This window comes from Carlito syrichta, unplaced genomic scaffold (assembly GCF_000164805.1).
Source record: "Carlito syrichta isolate Samal-C Ts95f unplaced genomic scaffold, Tarsius_syrichta-2.0.1 Scaffold312093, whole genome shotgun sequence".
Taxonomy (NCBI): Eukaryota; Metazoa; Chordata; class Mammalia; order Primates; family Tarsiidae; genus Carlito; species Carlito syrichta.
Window position 1 is genome coordinate 291,569 of NW_007256189.1, and position 18,590 is coordinate 310,158.

At 41.3% G+C, this 18,590-nt stretch overlaps 1 protein-coding gene and 1 pseudogene across 1 annotated transcript in view; one reads left to right on the forward strand and one right to left on the reverse strand.

Annotated features, from left to right (window-relative positions):
- Positions 1-18,275, reverse strand: part of GALNT8 (polypeptide N-acetylgalactosaminyltransferase 8) — a 47,261-nt gene extending 28,986 nt beyond the window's left edge. Inside the window, exons 1-2 of the mRNA XM_021718338.1 lie at positions 18,025-18,275; positions 12,328-12,625 (exon numbers count right to left, since the gene is read on the reverse strand). Of these exons, the coding sequence (XP_021574013.1) occupies positions 12,328-12,625; positions 18,025-18,235 (509 nt within the window). The 5' untranslated portion in view covers positions 18,236-18,275. The remainder of the gene's footprint in view (positions 1-12,327; positions 12,626-18,024) is intronic.
- LOC103272054 lies at positions 14,584-15,214 on the forward strand (annotated as a pseudogene).
- Positions 18,276-18,590: the final 315 nt, after the last annotated feature.

The following is an 18,590-nucleotide window of genomic DNA, read 5'->3' on the forward strand; positions in this document are numbered from 1 at the left end:
TAGAGTTGCAATTCTACCCTGTGAGGAGGGGTTAGATGGTGGAAGGGGGTCACATCTGTCTCTCTCAGTCATCTCTGCTAGGAATAGTTTTTTGCATCACAAGGCTGGGGAAAGTGTCACATGTGGGTGGCCTGCCCTACCCCAATGATACCAGAGCTCTGTACAGGGAGCTATAAGAACAGGGAGACCTCTTCTTGACTACACTCACCCAGAGTAGAAACCCTGGGTGAGTGTAGAAACCCTGGAATACAGTTTCCATAAGACAGAGCTCCATTTATCATATGCCCTTAGGACAATTTCTGAAAATCTTGAACGATTTTCTTTTATAATTTTCACCAAATTGTTGTTTTGTTAGAGAAAGAAAATGTAGCACTCAACACTCTTCCAATCTGGAAGGAAGCCTCAATCCACACACACACACACAAATTAAAGATAACTGCCAGCATACAAATCCAGATTTCTATTCTCTCTGACAAAGTAAACATTTGTCTCACAGCAACCACTCTCCCAGCTGATAGTCCCTGCTCCGACCAGAGCCAGGGTTGTGACAATTACTCACAGCATAACTCCCTGTTCCCCATAGCCTCACCCAAGCCTCTTCCTCACTTCACGGGTGTAGACAGGCATTTGAGTTGCAGCCCCTGAGACTGCGGAGGGATTATAGCACATACTGTGTGGAAGAAGCATAGTAGTAACAGCAAGAGATGAGGTTGGACAGATCCACAGAGACCAGACTGTGAAAGCTAACAAGATTGGATTTTATCCTAGAGGTACTGAAGGAGTTTAAGCAAAGGAATGGCATGATCAAATTAATATTTTTACAAAATCATCCTGGCAACAGATGGAAGGCAATTAGCCACACGTGGCCACCATAATGCAGGTAAGACGGTATGAAGAACTCACCTAAGGGCTGCCCTGGAGAATGAAAGGTGTGAAAGGAAGACAGCTCAATTTTTGTCACTGTCACTCAAATGCAGCGGGCAGCTGGGAATTGGAAGGAGGATTCTAGATCACAAACTCTAACCATCACCTACACAAAAACCACCTGGGGATCTCGTTAAAATGCAGACTTTAGGACTGGGTGGGGTCTGAGGTCCTGAATTTCTACGGAGCTCCTTTCCTTCCCAGGTGATGCCAATGCCTTAAGAGTGTGGCACAAAAGTAAAAGCAGAGTCTCCAGACAGACCTGTATACATTCGCATCACAGTTGTCACCTTCTACCTGTGCGATCTTTCTGTGCTTTCCTTTCCTCGTCTGTAAGATCACAGTCATAGTAATAACAACACTTACATCATAGTATGATGAGGCTCAAATGTGATAATGTACATAAAGCGCTTGGAATAAAAGAAGCTACACAAATGTTAGCTGCTATGCTTACTACTTTGGTGGTTACTGCTGGTTTTGTTACAATTTTTGCTTGGCCAATGGCACTATTCGCTGAGGTAGGAGCAACAGGAGGAGAAAAAGAAATGGATGCATTTAGGTTTGGCCATGTGGAGTCCAAGGCACCTCTGAGTCACACCATGGCATTCCCTCACAGGTCTTTGCATATGTGACCCTGGGGCCGCAGCAAAAGAGTCTGGATTAGAGACTTAAGGTTTGGGGAGTCATCACGGCATAAGCAGTCGTTGAATTCATAAACGGATAAAATCACCTTAGTGGGAGCAGAAAGGAGCCTTCAGCTAAATCCTGGGGTCATCAATATTTAAGCAGAGGCAGAAGAGGCTGGCAGAAATGAACTTTAAAATCCTTAAAAGCTCAGTGGCGGCTCTTAATATCTGGTGCAGGACGGTTATAGAATAAATATGTATTTAATTGAGAGTAAGAATAGGTAATTATATCAAGTTGGAGGCATTGAAATTCTGCTCAGTTTCTCTTCCCTCTAGTCCACGTAATTGCATCAGCAACCTTCAGATTTTCTTTCTCTCTGCCTGTCTCCCATGACTCCTTCTGCATATTTTCTTGTCTATGTTCCGAACATTTTCACGCCATGTCTATCCACACCCCGTGTTCTCTTCCCACCTAATATCAAGAGAAGCAGTCTTCTATGGTTCACGTGGTCCCCAAAAGAATGATCTCTCTTTCCGCCTTGCTTCCCCAGCCCCTGACCTGGAAGGTATAGACCAGCTCTGTCCAGCAGAATTTTCTGCAATGACAGAAATGTTCTATATCTGTGCTATACACGATGCTAGCGATTAGCTTCCTGTGGCTATCAAGCACTTACGACACGGCTAATATAACCAAGAAAACAAATGTTTATCTTTTATTTTATTATTATTATTTTACTTGGAGTCTCACTCTGTTGCCCAGGCTGGAGTGCAGTGGCACGATCACAGCCCACCAAAGCCTCAACCTCCTGGGTTCCAGGCAATTCTTCTACCTCAACCTCCTGAGTGGCTGACTCTACAGGCATGTGCCACCAAAGCTGGATTTATTTTTATTTTTTTGTAGAGACGAGGTCTCACTATCATTGTAGGCTGGTCTCAAGCTTCTGGACTTAAGCGATCCTCTTACCTCAGTCTCCCAGAGTGCTTTGATTGCAGGCAGGAGTCACCATGCCAGGTTCCCAATTTTTAATTTGATTGCATTAACTTAAATTTAAATAGTTATATCTATATCTATATATATATTAACCAGTGGCTATATTAAAAGGTGCAGCAGAAGGAATGAAAAAATATTTGTTGGTTGGATGACATCTAAAGAAATTGATCTCTGGCAAGTCCTCCCAGTAGAGAATCACAATTGTAACCAACATCCTCGCCCTGCCTACAAGAAACAGGAGGAGACAATGGCAGAAGTAGATAAGGCCAGTACATTCTAGATATTAGAGCTAGAGAGATAGACTTTATGCATCACAATTTTGCCTGAAACTACTGTTGTGTAGAACACATAAGCTGATTTGTATACACGCAAACATGCTTTAACCAACTGCAAAATATATTCTTATGCTGGGACTTTCTAAGACAAATTATGCCATCAGCAAAACCAGCTTCATGAGCATACAACCTGTGCAATCACACAGGACCCCACAGTTAGAAGGCCTTCTCACCTGGCTTAATGCTTTGCTATCACCATCTTGAAATTCTCAATTATTTTTTTTAACAAAGAGCTTATATTTTCATTTTGCACTGGGTCCTGAAAATTATGTCGCTGGTCCTGTCCACAGCATTTTGGTAGGCTCACTATTAGAGATGAATTGTTGATGTTTTGCCTATGGGTTTGTTTATTGGTGTTTCATATCTATCCAAATTCAATTAAGTGACTGACTGGTACTCTAATTATGTACAACATTCTCCCAAGCAGCTTTTCTCTGGTCTCTGAAAGGCAAAGATGCTATGAGACCTGCCAGGGCTGGCATCTTGCTGCTATCCAGGAAACTGGAGAAATTGAGTGACTGCAGTCATTTCAGCAGCTCACTCAGCAGGAGTCTGGAATAAATGACCTATAATATCCATGCTAAAGTCAAGAGTCTATGTGACAGCTCTCATTCACTAAATGATTTCACTCTCAAAGAAAGTCAGTGAAGTGGTCTACCTGACGTTCTCAAACTGAAGGTTTCCAGAATGTTTTAACTCTGAAATCCTTAAGTATCTGAGCCACATGGATTTTTTATGAACAGCGGGGGGAAAAGGACCCTCTCTTAGTTGATAAGTATCAGATGTGACTCAAGTGATATTCAGGTATATGTGGATAACTGATTACATATTTTTCATCACAGCAATACTTCTTGACAAGCAGTTTCATGAGTTAATTCCTGTGGAATTAAAACTAAATACTCCCAAATTAAATAAGGACAAGGCAGCTTCCATGGGTCACAGCGCATTATTCTTGTGCTTAGAGACCTACATTATACAACGGATTCAGGAGAAAATGTTTTAGGTCCTATTTATCTCCCAGGTCAAAAGTAGCAAACACTGACACAAATGCCACACACGCACACACACACACACCCTTTTCTTGATCATGGCAGGCATTGCTAACAGATCATGGCATTTATGCTTTTGACCACATGGACTCAAAAGTCTTTTTGCCACAATACTCTAGGTAGTTACTACAGTCAGTTGGAATGAAAGAGAAAAATGTTTACTCTCCTTGCAAAAGCTAATTCGACCAAAGATTTCTTTAAATACCCTAGGGCAGAACAACCCAGGTAAAGCATTCTACATGCTGAAATATGTGAGCTTTAGTCGAGAAGTAGCTTTCTCCTTTTCATCTAAAGCTCACCCGCTACCTTTTAACTCAGAGAATCAAGGATGTTAGGGAATCATCTTTTTAGGGTGATAAGATGGAGAGTACTAAATCAGCAATCAAACTATGCATTGAGCCACTGTCATGCACTACACGAATCATGGGTCAGATCTTAAGCGATTATTTTGTTCCTATGGTTAAAAGTATAAAGAGAAAACAACGTATGGATTGTTTGGTCATAATTTCTTGTTAATTTGATGACTGCTTAATTCAGCTGTATAATCTTAGCACTCAGAGGCTACAACTTATAATATATTTTATAACTCCCCAAAAAAGTATTCATACTTAGAAATTACTGAGGTAACACATAGAAACTCAATGGACTCCAATTTGGATAAATGTAGAGATACACATTCAGGCATTTCTTAGTCCAAATGATAAAAAGTAAACCAAGAAAGAAAGGAAGGCAAGGGAAGGAAAGGAAGAAAAAGAGAGAGAGAGAGAGAGAGAGAGAGAAAGAAGAAAGAAAGAAAGGAAAGGAGAGGAGAGAGAGGAGGAAAGAAAGAAAAGAAAAATGACTCACCACATATAAGATAACCCCAATAAGATTAACAGTTTACACTGCATTAGAAACAATAAAGGCCAGAAGGCAGTGGGATGGCATATTGAAAATGCCAAAAGAAAAATAAAACTGTCACCAAGCGTCTTTTAATATATATATATTTCAAATATGAAGTCAAAATTCAGACAGATAGACAAACACAGAGAATTTGTTGCTAGCAGACTCACCTTACAAGAAAACTGAAGTTTTTTAAGCTGAAAGCAAGTGACCTCAGATGGTAATTTAACTACACGTGGACACACATACACGCACACGTGCGCGCGCGCGCACACACACACACACACACACACACATATCAGCAAAAGTAGTTATGTAATTATAAAATACTATAGATTAATGTTTTTCCCTTCTCTTAAGTAATTTTAAATGCAATTGTATAAAACAAGGTATATATAATTGTATTATTTGGTCGATAACATTGCAATGTAATATACTAGCACAAAGGGGGTGGATGAGAACAAAATTCTGTTAAAGTAAGGAAATGACATCAAAGAGTAAAACTAACCCTCAGGAACAAATGTGAAGAATCAAACATGGTGAAAAAGAAGGTAAATATTACAAACTATAATTTATCCTTCCTCTTCTTTTTTTCTCATTTTCTTTAATACTCATAAAATTATACAATTACAGTAGCAAATGTTTGAAATTTGCATCATATATATACGTAAAGTGAAACAATCATAGCAAAAAGGAAGAGAAGCAAATATATGTGTAATCTTTATATATAATATTGAAATTAAGTTAGTATAAGTCTAAGTAGATGCTTATAAGTTAAGATGTATGTGATAAGACCTAGAGCAACCAGTAAGAAAATAACTAAAAGAATATAATGAAAAGTCATTGAAAGAATTACAGTTACACTAGAAAATATTCATTTAATGGAAAAAATCAAGCAGTAAAAGAAAAATACAGAAAACAAAAATAGAATGGCAGACATAAAGTCCACTATATCAGTAAAAACATTAAATGTGAACAATTTAAGCAATCCAATCAAAAGTTGAAGAAAAGGTAGAGACCGATAGAGTCTATTTTTTAAAAAATACACTTATATATTGTTTACAGGAAACACACTTTAGACAGAAAGATATAAATAGTTTGAAAGTCAGGGTATAGAAAACAATGTATCAGGTAAGTAGTAATCATAGGAAAAGCTGGAGTGGTTATTCTAATATCAGACAAAATAAATGTTTTTAAAAGTTACTAGTGTTAACAGAGGAAATTTTATAATGATAAAAATTTACTATATCAAGAAGACATAACAATTACAAATATATACACCTAACGACAGAATCTGAAAATATACTAAACAAATATTGACCAAATTTAAAAAGTGAGATAAACAATTCAACAATAATAATTGGAGACTTCAATAATCCACTTTCAATAATGGATATACTTACTAGGCAAAAGATAAACAAGGAAACAGATGATCAAAAATGCTATAAACCAAATAGACCTAGCCAACATGTATAGAATGTTCCACCCAGTAAAAGCAAAATACACATTCCTCTTAATGACACAGATGGCATTTTCCAGGACAGAACATATGCTAGGTCATAAAGTAAGCCTCAGTAAATTTCAGGTAACTGAATTCACACAAAGTGTGGTTCTCTGATTACAATGGAGTTACATTTGAGATGAAAACATTTTTAAAGTTTTGGAAATTCACAAATATGTAGAAATGAAATAACACATTCTTAAACAACCAAAAGAATAAATCACAAGGGCCGAAGAATTAGTCACAAGGGAAATTAGAAAATACTTTGAATGACTAGAAATAAAAACAAGATATACCAAAGCTTATGGGATGCAGCTAAAACAGAGATTGGGAGAAAATATCTAGCTGTAAACACCTACATTAAAAAGGAAGAAAGACCTTTAAAAAAATAGTCTAACCTTCCATCTTAAGAAATTATGAGAGAAAAAAGAAAATTGGATCCAAAGAAAGCAGAAGGAAGGAAATGATGAAGATAGGAGAGTAAACGCGCAGATAGAAAATAGCTATAACAGGAGAGAAAATCAAAGAAAAGTTGATTTTTTGAAAATATTAACACAATTTACACACTTTTGGCCAGATGAACAAGAAAAGAAATTGAGGATTTTATTATTATTAAAATAAAATAAAAGTGAGGCATTACTATAGACCTTACAGAAATTATAAGATTTTATAAGTTACAAGATTATATATTTCAGAAATTATAGAACTTATAAGGGAATGCCTTAAACAACCATCTACCAACAAATGAGATAACTTAGATAAAATGAAGAAACTTCTAGAAAGACACAAATTATCAAAACTGACTCAAAAAGAAATAGGAATCTGTACAGATCTATCTCAAGCAAAGAGATTTATTTAGTAATTTAAAAAAGTTACCCACCATACAGAACCAGGCCCAGATGATTTCACAGGTGAATTCCACCAAGTATTTTTTTAAAATTAACATCAATGCTCACAAACCCTTCCAAAATATCAAAGAGGTGACTTACTTCTCAACTCAAGTTATGAGGCCAGTAATGCTTGAATATCAAAACCAGACACAAATATTACAAGAAATGAAAACTGAAAAACAATGATCTCTTAGAGACACAACAATCCTCAACAAAAATACTAACAACCCAACTCCAGCAACAAATAGAAAGAATTATACATGGTCAAGTAGAATGTGGTGGTATATGCCTGTAGCCGCAGCTATGCAAGAGACTGAAACAGGAGGATCACTTGAAGCCAGGAGTTCAAGGCTGTAGCGTACCATGATTATGCATATAAATAGCTACTATAATCCAACCTGGGCAATATAGTGAGAACTCACCTCAAAAAAAAAAAAAAAAAAAGAAGGAAAGAAAGAAACAGAAGATATATTGAAGAAGGTAGAAAAGACAGTTTTATATTACTTGTGTCATCCCTTCCCCAACCTCAAGCAGCACAGCACAGAAAGAGATACCCTCTGCTTAGGGGGAGGAAGCAAAAATGGGCATCAGACTTGGTCTTGGACACCAACACCGGGCCTGCCTCCATAAAACCCAGCACCAGCAAGGCCCCGTGGTCCCACACTCCAAGTGAACAGCCACAGACTGAGCCACCAGGCCCACCCCAGCACCAAAGCCTCAGGTTCCAGGCCTGTATGGCAGACTCAATCTCCAGTCCACCCCAGCATCATGTTGATCTTAGCAACTCCAGGCTCCAGACCATACTCAGCACCAGGCCAGCCCCGGTGGCCCCAGGCTCCAGTGGACTAAAGGTCCAGGCCTTCTCCAGCAGACCCAGGGTTCAAAGCCACCCCAATGGATCTTGGTACCAGACCAGTTCCACAGTCTGAGACTCCAGGAGCACCCCGGCAGATCTAGGCTTCATGCCAGCCCTGAGGGTCCTCATCTCAGAAGGCACATGTCTGCAGGCTCCTCTCAGTAACTGGTGAATCCCTGCAGATTCAAACTCAAGGTCGACTCCAACATCAGGCCAGCTTCTGTGGATCCAGGGCATAAAGTCAAACCTCAGTTCCAAGTCCACTCCAGGAGATCCAATTAACAGGTCCGCCCCAGGCCAGTCAGCTTGGGAACACCAGCAACAAGCCCACTCATGGACCACGCTGGAAAGACTGCTCAAAATCTCTGAATGGACTGAAATATTTTTACAGATAAAGCCAGTTTGTGAGCCCTGGACCAGATGGCTTTCCAGCAGAATTCTACAAAACATACAAGGAGGAGCGCATTACCTTTTTTCTTATGCCCATACCATAAGAAGTAAGATAGACAAGTGGGACCTCATCAAACTGATGAGCTTCTGCAAAGTCAAAGAAACCATCAAGAAAACAGAGAGACAGTCCACAGAATAAGAAAAAAATATTTGCCAACTGTATATCTGACAAAGGCCTAACATCTAGGATCTACAAGAAACTCAAACATGCTGAAAGGAAAAAAACAAACAGCCTCTTTAAAAAGTGGGCAAAAGACATGAATAGACACTTCTCAAAAGAAGATATACAAGCAACCAACAGACACATGAAAAAGTGCTCAGCCTTACTCATCATCAGAGAAATGCAAATCAAAACCACACTGAGATACCACCTAACCCCAGTAAGAATTTGGCCATCATTAATAAAACAAACAACAACAGATGCTGGTGAGGATGTGGAGAAAACGGAACGCTTCTACACGGCTGGTGGGAATGCAAACTAGTGCGATCTCTTTGGAAGACAGCGTGGTGGTTTCTGAAAGAACTAGAAATTGACCTTCTCTATGACCCAGCACTCCCCCCCCCATTGGGAATATACCTGGAGGAACTCAAATCATTCTACAAAAAAGATATCTGCACATGCATGTTTGTTGCAGCTCTATTTACAATAGCAAAAACCTGGAACCCACCACACTGCCCATCCAAACTGGACTGGATTTTTAAAAATGTGGTACATATACACAATGGAATATTATGCAGCCATAAAGAAGGACCACATATGGACTTCGCAGCAACTTGGTTGGATTTAGAATTGATCATACTCAGTGACCTATCACAAAAACAAAGAACAGAGTCCCATATGTTCTCATAAGCGGACCTTGAACAATTATCATAATACTATTAGAAAGGGATTGGCAGTACTGGGAACCTGCCAGGGGAGGGGGGATGGGATTGACAGTTAAAGGAAACTGCCAGGAGAGGGAGGGGTGCCTGCATAATGAACATTTGTATACCTACCCCTGAATTGTACCCCACATCTTTAAAAGAAAAGACAGCCTGTGAAGACGGAAATAGGTTCCTGTTGTATTCAAACAAGCAGACACATATGGATCAAGAAGACCATATGGGTCAAGAAGAATCAGGGAAATATGACATTACCAAAGGGACAAAATAAAGCTCCAATAACTGATCCTAAAAAAAAAAGAGATGTATGTACTTTCTGACAAAGAATTTGAAATACCTGTTTTAAGGAAGCTCAGCAAAATTCAAAAAATAAAACCATTAAAACAGTTAAATGAAATGAGAAAAACAACAAATAACCAAAACGAGAAATTTAACAGAAAGATTGAAATTAGTTTTTTAAAAGACAGAAATTATAAAGCTGAAAAACACAATTAACAAAATGAAAAATGCAATAGAAAGCATCAACAGCAGAATTGATTAAGCTCTGAACTCAAAGATGGATTATTTGAAAATATACAGTCAGAGGAGTAAAATGGCATACACAGAACAGTCCATCCAAAAGCAACAGAAAACACATTCTTCTCAAGTACACAAGGAACATTCTCCAGGATAGATCATATGTTAGGAGAAAAATAAGCTTTAACAAATTTAAGAAGATTAAAATTATAGCAAGTATTTTTTCTGACCACAACAGTATGAAACTAGAAGTCAATAATAGGAAGAATATTGGAAAATTCACAAATACATTGAAATTAAATAACACGCTCCTGAACAACCAATAGGTCAATGAAGAAATTAAAAGGGAAATGTTAAAGTACCTTGAGACAAATGAAAATGAAAACACAACATATTAAAATTTATAGGATTCTAAAAGTCGTATGAAAATGTATGGTCCCAGAATAGACAAAATAATCTTTAAAAAGAAGAAAATTGGAAGGCTCATGTTTCTCAACTTCAAAACTTACTACAAAACAACTGTCATCAAACTGGCATAAAGATAGACTTTATAGGTCAATGAAATAGCATTGATACCCAGAAATAAACCCTTACATTTATTGCTAATTGATTTCAACAAGAGTGCCAAGACAACTCAATGAGGTAAGTGGGCAATTTACCCAACAAAGGATACTAGGACAACTAGATAGCCACACACAAAAGAATGAAGTTAGACTTCTTTATCACACTGTGTGCAAAATTAATTTAAAGTGGACCAAAGTCTTAAACTTAAAACTAGAACTATGCAACTTTTAGAAGAAAATATGCATAAAATTTGTGAATTTGCATTAAGCAATGGTCCCATAAGTATGACACCAAAAGCACAAGCAACCAAAGATTAATTAGACATTATCAAAATGTAATACTCTTGTGTTTCAAAGAAAACCATCAGGAAAGTCAATAGACAACCCACACAATGAAAGAAAACACATGCAAATTATATTTCTAATAGGAATTTGTATCTAGAATATATAAAGTACTTCTCAACTCAACAATAAAAAGATAAATAGTCCTTTTTTTTAAGGAGAAAATCTTCAAATAGACATTTCTCCAAAGAAGTATACAAATGACCAATAAGCATGTGAAGGAGTCCACATTGTGAGGCCTCAGGGAAATTTAAACCAAGCCCACAATGAGATATCACTTCACACTCACTAGGATGGCTATAATTAAAAAGACAAGCAATAACAAAAGTGAGTGAGCATGTGGAAAAATCACAACTCTCATACGCTGCTGGAGGGAACACCACATGACGGAGTCACTTTGGAAAACAGTCTGGCAGTTATTTGAAAGGTTAAATATAGAACTATTCCATGGACCAGCAATTCTACACCTAGGGAAAACCCATGAAAAATGAAGACATTTGTTCACACAAAAACTTGTACATGAACATTCACAGCAGCTGTTTCATACTAGTCAAAAACGGAAACGATGTAAATGCCCATCAACGGATGAACAGAGAAACCAACTGTGGTATATCCACATGGATTCTATTATTTGACATTAAAAAGGAATGAAGTATTGATACATGTTACAACATGGGTGACCATTGAAAACATTATGGTGAGTGGAAAAACCAGCTAAAAAGGACCCCATATTATATTATTCTACTTACATGAAAAGTTCAGGATGACCAAATCCATAGGGACAGAAAGCAGATCAGTGATTGCCTAGGATGAGGAAGTTGTGGAGAAAGGAGGAGAGGCTGATAATGGGGTTTCTTTTCAAAGTCATGAAAACGCTTTACAATTGTGGGGAAGATAAGGGATTCTGTGGATATACTAAAAACCTTTACATGGTTATGCTTTAAATAAATGCATTGCATGGTGTGTGAATTATATCTCTACAAAGCTGTTTCCAAAAAAATATTATGAAGGAGGATAGCAGAGAGAGAAAGAGAAACACACACACACACACACACACACACACACAATGGAAAAAGGAAACAGAGGCGAAAGAGAAAGAAAGTTCTTCAAAGTAGATTTAATAGTAAAGAGGAATCCAAGAAGAAAATCTGAGGAAAGCACTGGAGGAGGAAGCAGAGCTGCTAACTTTGGAGTTAGTTGCACAGATTCCTTCCCAGTCTCAGTTTTCTCAACTAAGGCATTAGTTAGATCCAGCGCCTCCGTTTCTCTGATCAAAGTTTCAAAGGGTGTCTGTTGCGCTGACATCTCTGCTCATCTCCAAGGGGCTGTAAATATTTGCCTCCGTCTGTTATCTTCCCTGAGCTATCATTACAAATGGACTAAAAACAAGAACTCTACTCCGTCAGCCTGAACCCATCACCATCAGTTCCCCACGCCCCCTGCCCTCCACTTTCATGGCCCCAGAGCTCATCCCCAAATCAAACTGAGGCCCTTAGAAGCCCAACCCTGGTCCATCCCACCTGGAATCTCGTGTGTCAGGGATGGTGCGATTGAGGGGTAGCTGGTCACTGAGGTACACGTTGTAACCAAACTTCTGAAAGAGGTCTTGGGCCTTTCTCTGCTGGGCCTCAGAAAGATCCTGGCCCCATTGCTTGAAAAGCTGTGAGTGTGGAAAGAGTTGCTTTGGGGGTTTGTGCTTCTTGGCCTCATTCACAGTGGTCTCCGCTGCCTTTTGAACAAGACGTCCCTCTTCTTTCACCCTCTTTCGTGTGTTTTCCACATTTTCTTGCTGCGTCAGAGCCAATTTCATACCTTCTTCTGCAAAAGAAGAGGATGGGGTGGGGAAGAGAACATTTCAGCCCCATCCCAATTTCCTTGAAATGGCTTTCCTCTCCAAATTCTAATATTTAAGCTCTTGTCTCAGAGGATGTGCTATGTCAAGGAACTAGCTGCATCTCTCTGTTTAGCTCCATCGAAACTTTTCTGTTTCACACCTTCAAAGTGTCTCTGGGAACTGACTTATCATGACCTGAGAAATAGATGGACAAGAAGCTAATGCTTTTCAGAATGAGGCCTGAGAACCACGAACATCAGAATTGTTCATTGTGATGGTTTTTTCAATGTAGATATCCAGGCTTGGCCTCAAAATCTACTAAATCAGAATATCAGGCCAGGTGGGAATATGCGCAGGAGAAGGTACAAGAATCTGCATTCTTAACAAAAGTGAAGAGTCATTCTTTTGTATAGTACACTTGAAGAAACACTGTACTGCATACACTATTAGGGACTGGAAAAGGCAGTTCTGTTGTAAACCGCCACCCCCATCCATTCCTTCACTTCCCGTGTGTTTGATGTGCCAGGGACCTTAAAATAGGAGTTGTCCTAGTCCTTCATTTTTCAACTTGCTTGATCATAAGAATGTCTTCAAAAGTTTGTTAAAAATACAAAATTCCAAGCTCCCCTGCAAATTCCGACTTGGCCTGGGGTAGAGCCTGGGAAGCTGTATTTCTGAACAACTGGTCCAAATACATCTAACGGTCACACTAATTTGAGAAATATTGCCTTAACCAACAAAATGAACAGCTAGTGACAGACCCAAGTAGGGGGCTTTTCATGCCGAGAAAGTCTTCCAGGATCCATGGTATCAGTAGTAACAATAATGCTATATATTTGGAAAATGGTCTCCAAATTTCAGCACTCTTTCTCATCTGTTATTTACCTCACGTTGCATCAACCTTGTAAGGTTTGTGCTGGAGGGTCTTAGCATAAGGCACTTTGAACTCCCTCAAGCTGAATCTGTGAATTCAGCAAAAAGAGAGAAAAAGTAACCGTTCTGGTGTTTCATGATTATGACCCTCCTTGGCATTAAACCCTATAATGCCAAGGCAGACTAAGGCACTCAGCCATGGAACCCACTTAATTCCCACTAATTCCACCCTACACCCACACTAAATTCCAACCAGTCTGACATGATCACCGTTAGCCCATTCAGCATCTTTCTACTAGTTGGAAGAAGGCACCTCTTTTTTTTTCTGGGTGATTGCTTTTCAGGGTCACCAGCTTGGAGAGGGGACAGTCCTAGTGTGTAAATTTTCTCTGGGTGGATACAGCCCCATGCCACAGCACATAGCTTGGTGAGCAGCATGTGAGTTGGATTCCAAGACTATATACAGCCTCCCCAAAGGGAAGCAGGGAAGTCCTGCAACTGGGAGGAGAACATGTTTAGAAGGTGACATAAGACTGGCCCAAGAAGAAGGAAAAGTAGAAAGAAAATAAGCCATAGAAGTGCTTTAGAAAAAAAAAAGGGGCAGTTAAAAAAAAAAAACAACCTTGGGAAGAAAAATAAATGGTAGCTCTGTCAAAGCATACTCCTGTGAACACCACGCATATTTGCTCAGGTGGAAAATAAAAGCAAGATTCATGTTTACAGTGTTCCAGATTGAACAGTATTATTATTCAGACTATTCTGCACTAAGCATATAAGGGTCACAGGGTGATACTGGGTTCTCCATGCCTCTAAGCTCTGTTCTTCTTTGGGACATATCTGATTTTCTAATTTACTCACTGCTTCCAATGGGAACTAGTTAGGACCTGGACATCCCAAAGTTCATTTGAGGAAGTGCAGAGAGTCAGGCAGGATGAATACTGCGTCACTAAGTCATCTCCACAACTTACACTGAAACTTTCCAAGCCCCAAAGGGGACTGACCCAGTAACAACACTGTGGTGAGGCTTTTAAGAACCCTGAGGGAGGGACCTATAGCCTCCCGGGAGAAGATGCCCACCCCAGCAGAGTCTGGTCTTTCCCGGCAGGTACGATGCTTCAGGACATCTGTGGCCAGGCCATTTTCCAAGTTTGTGAGGCCGCCTGTTCAGATATATGGTATTGAAGGTCACTGTGCCACTGCTCTGTATTCTGCTGCACCAACACAGAATAAGCTGCAACAAAGGAGTTTTTGAGAACTGTAACTCCTGAAGAAACCCAAGGTGTCTACTTCTATTTTAAATCTCTATGTTAAGTGTTCCGTTAAAGTGAAAAGCCTAAATGATGTCACAGCAAAAGAGAGGTTCTCTCCCCTCACATCCAACCTGATTGATTTGCGTGCTGAAAATGGCCACTTAAGCAATACCCAAGAGGTCATTTCTGCTTTTTCTACCATGATGAGTGTCCACTGTGGAGAAGTAACTTGCCCGGTGACCACTGTATCTCCTTTAGAAGAATCCACTCTCACTGAATTAAAAGCAGTCATAAGGAGCTTCCTAAGTCAAGGCCAAGTATTGAAATTGGAGGTGAAGACTTCTCTGCCAGTTATGGGTGGATTGATTGTCCATATTGGAGAGAAATATGTCGACATGTCTGCAAATCAAGACTCAGAAACCGAGCAGGGCTATACGGGAGATTATCTAAAAATGTTGATTTTCTATCATCAGTAAAAATTCTTTTTTTTGTTTGTTTTGAGTTGGAGTCTCACTCTGTCGCCCAGACTGGAATGCAGTGGCCGCTCCCAGCCACCACAGCCTCGACCTGCTGGGCTCCGGCCATCCTTCCGCCTCAGCCTTCCAAGTAGCTGGAATTACAGGCACGCGCTACCACGCCCAGCTGATTTTTTGATTTATTGTAGAGATGAGGTCTCGCCTGCCCAGGCGGGTCTCAAACCCGTGGGCTCAGGCAATCCACTCACCTCAGTCTCCCAAAGGCGCGGGATTACAGGCTGAGCCACCGAGCCTGGCTAGTAAAAATTCTTAAACTTGAAGCAACAATAAAAAGTTTCCAGAACAGGGAAAGAAAAAAAGAGAGAGAGAGAGAGAGCCCTGAGAGAGGTTTCAGTAAACTGGTCACTGAGTCACTGATCCCTCCTGCAATAGGAATATAATTATCATTATGTGTTTGTTTTTGCTCTTAGTCGTCTGCATAATTTACCTAAGTATCCTTGTTGACTCTTGATTTTTTTTCAATCTTCCCAGAAACCTGGAGACAGTGAGCAACCAGGATGACAGATAACTGAATAGGCTTTAAGTTTCAGGAAGTCCTACAGAAAAGAAGAGCCTCTGTGATCCAGAAACAGGGCCCAGAAGACTTTCCGAGGTTTGTCTCAGGAAATGGTATCTGACATCACATCATTTTAGAGTGAACAAAATTGGTGGAAGCACCAAGAATAAAAAGGAAAGGAGACAGGGGCCATTGCAAAGAAGGAAAGAGAAGTGAACCAGGTGGCTCTGGATGGCTCCTCATGGCTCATGGTGTCCCAGCTGAAGGAAAGACTGGCCAGGGGTAGAGGGGGAGAACCCCTGTCGTTTTAAGGCTCTCGGAGGCGGAGCCAATAGGATGATCCTTGGGATGGGTGACAGTCTATGGTCTGGGTGCTCTACCAAGGAGCGAGTAGTACTGGACCCACCACCCTAGGTAGGTACGCAAACATCTTCCTTGTGTCGCGTCACCGAACACGCTTGCACACGCCATGTCCCACCTAGCCAGGGGAGCCAGGGCTTCCGGAGCTGATAATCCTCCCTCTGTCTCACCCACTCTCTTGCCCACACCACTCTTCCCTTTATCCCTGTCTGTCTGTTTCTATTTCCTACGCTTATTCATTTACTTGTCTACGTGATTTCTGTGTGTGACTAGAAATGAGGAATGAGTCATTCGCGGAACCAGCCCTCGTGACACTTGCTTTCCAGAAAACTGTACATAATAAGCATAAGTCTTGGGGGGGATGGAGAAGCATGATGGGTGCTTTCTGACTCTCTCTCCTTTTATTCTCCCTGACTCCTCCTATCTCGTGGTCTCTCTTTTTCTTCTTGCCTCCATGCAAACTTTTTCACTCTTTCTTTGGACCCTCTCCCTTCTCTGCCCCTTTTGCTCTGTCCCCCATCTTGTTCCTTCTCTCCTCTCTCTCTTTTTCTCTCTCTTGTTCCCTGATTTCTTATTTTCCTTTCTTTTCCTCTCCCTGCCTGTTTTTCCCCATCCATCCTCTGCCCCACCCTGAACTCTGACAACTCAGTTCTCGTTTTAACGACACTTCCCCCAACCCCAGTCCTAGGTGTACACATCGGAGCACTCACATCCCTACTCACACACACAACACCTCCCTTCAGGGCTCAAGCATTGGATTCCTGTCACTTGGGGAGCAGGGGAATATTGCTGCTTCCCTCACTGAAGTCAGATGCAGAGACACGTACAACTCAGAGGTGCTGGGGTTCTACAGTGAGCCAGAATCACAGAAAACCCCCAGAGTCTGCTGAAATCCTACCCTTCACATTAGATGAAGAGGTTAAGTAGCAGTTTATAGATATCCTTCCGCATGTATTTCACAACCCTGTGAGGTCAGGTTGCTATCTGCCATTACAGTATCATCCTCCCCACTTACAGCCAGGACCCTGAGGCTGAGAGAGAGATCTTCCTCAAAGTCACACAACCACAAACAATGGCTACATCAGGATTCGATCTTAGATCCTCTACCTAAGCCCCCGTTAGTCCATGATTGGCGTGCACAGCAAAAAGGAAGGGAGGCCTTTGCCCTAGAGATTACCACCTCTCTTTACCAGCCTCCGCAACACACAGGCCTAAGGACAGGGCTGTGCCCAGACATTCCAAGGTTCTTGGGGATTCTTAGTATGTCTCTTTGCCTGCATATATGTAGATATGATCACACATGTGCACAAGCATGCCCACACATAAATACACACCCCACTCACATGCACACCCTGCTCCCCTGCTCTATACTGCTTGCTCCAATTCCCACTTCTCCCCTAATTCTCAAGACCTACCTTCCATTTGGAGGCATAAAATTCGTGTCAGGCCGGGCTCGGTGGCTCAGCCTGTCATCCCGCGCCTTTGGGAGGCTGAGGTGAGTGGATTGCCTGAGCCCGCGGGTTTGAGACCCGCCTGGGCAGGCGAGACCTCATCTCTACAACAAATCAAAAAATCAGCCGGGCGTGGTAGCGCGCGCCTCTAATTCCGGGTACTCGGAAGGCTGAGGCGGAAGGATCGCCAGAGCCCAGCAGGTCAAGGCTGCGGTGGCCGGGAGCGGACACTGCACTCCAGTCTGGGCGACCGAGTGAGACTCCAACTCAAAAAAAAAAAATTCATGTCAGATGCTTCAATGAGCAACCCAGAGAGGCGAGAAGGTGACCTCCCATCGATTTCCCCTCCCTCTTTCCTAAGTGTCCCTAAACACACACACACACACCATCCCCTCCAAGTTAGCATTATCAACTTACCCAGATGCTGCAATTCGACCTCCAAGTGGGAGAGTCTCTGTATTACCGCCCCGTCCAACTCAGACAGAGGAAAACGAAGTTCCTTATGGAGACTCCCCAGAACAAAGCTTTGTAAAGCCCCCGTGGTATAAAATACCAGAAGGAGATTGACAGCAATGGCCAGAGTCAGCCCAATGCAGAGAACCGTGGGGAGCTTTCTCCTAAGCTTCATCTTCTGCCTGTGGCTTGTACGGTCTCTGTGCGCCGGAGCGTGTCACCACCCAGGCAGGCCAAGGATCAGAAAGAGCTGAGCTTTGTCTCCTCCGGCTGCAAGGATGACACCCTGCCTGCTGAGCCAGGTGTTCTTCGACTGGGAAAGCTGTTGCAGCCACCTGGCTTCTTCCTGAGCAGCGTCAGGTGTGGGGAGTGTGCCATGGCAGCTGCCCAGCCGCAGGTAAGTCACCTGGGCACACTTTGCACTAGCTTGGAATTCAGGTGATGCTCTCTCCTGCAGCGAGATCAGGCTGCCTGGGTGAGAGGTTTTTTCCCCTCTGTATGTCTATGTTTGTTTGGCTTTGAATGTTCTC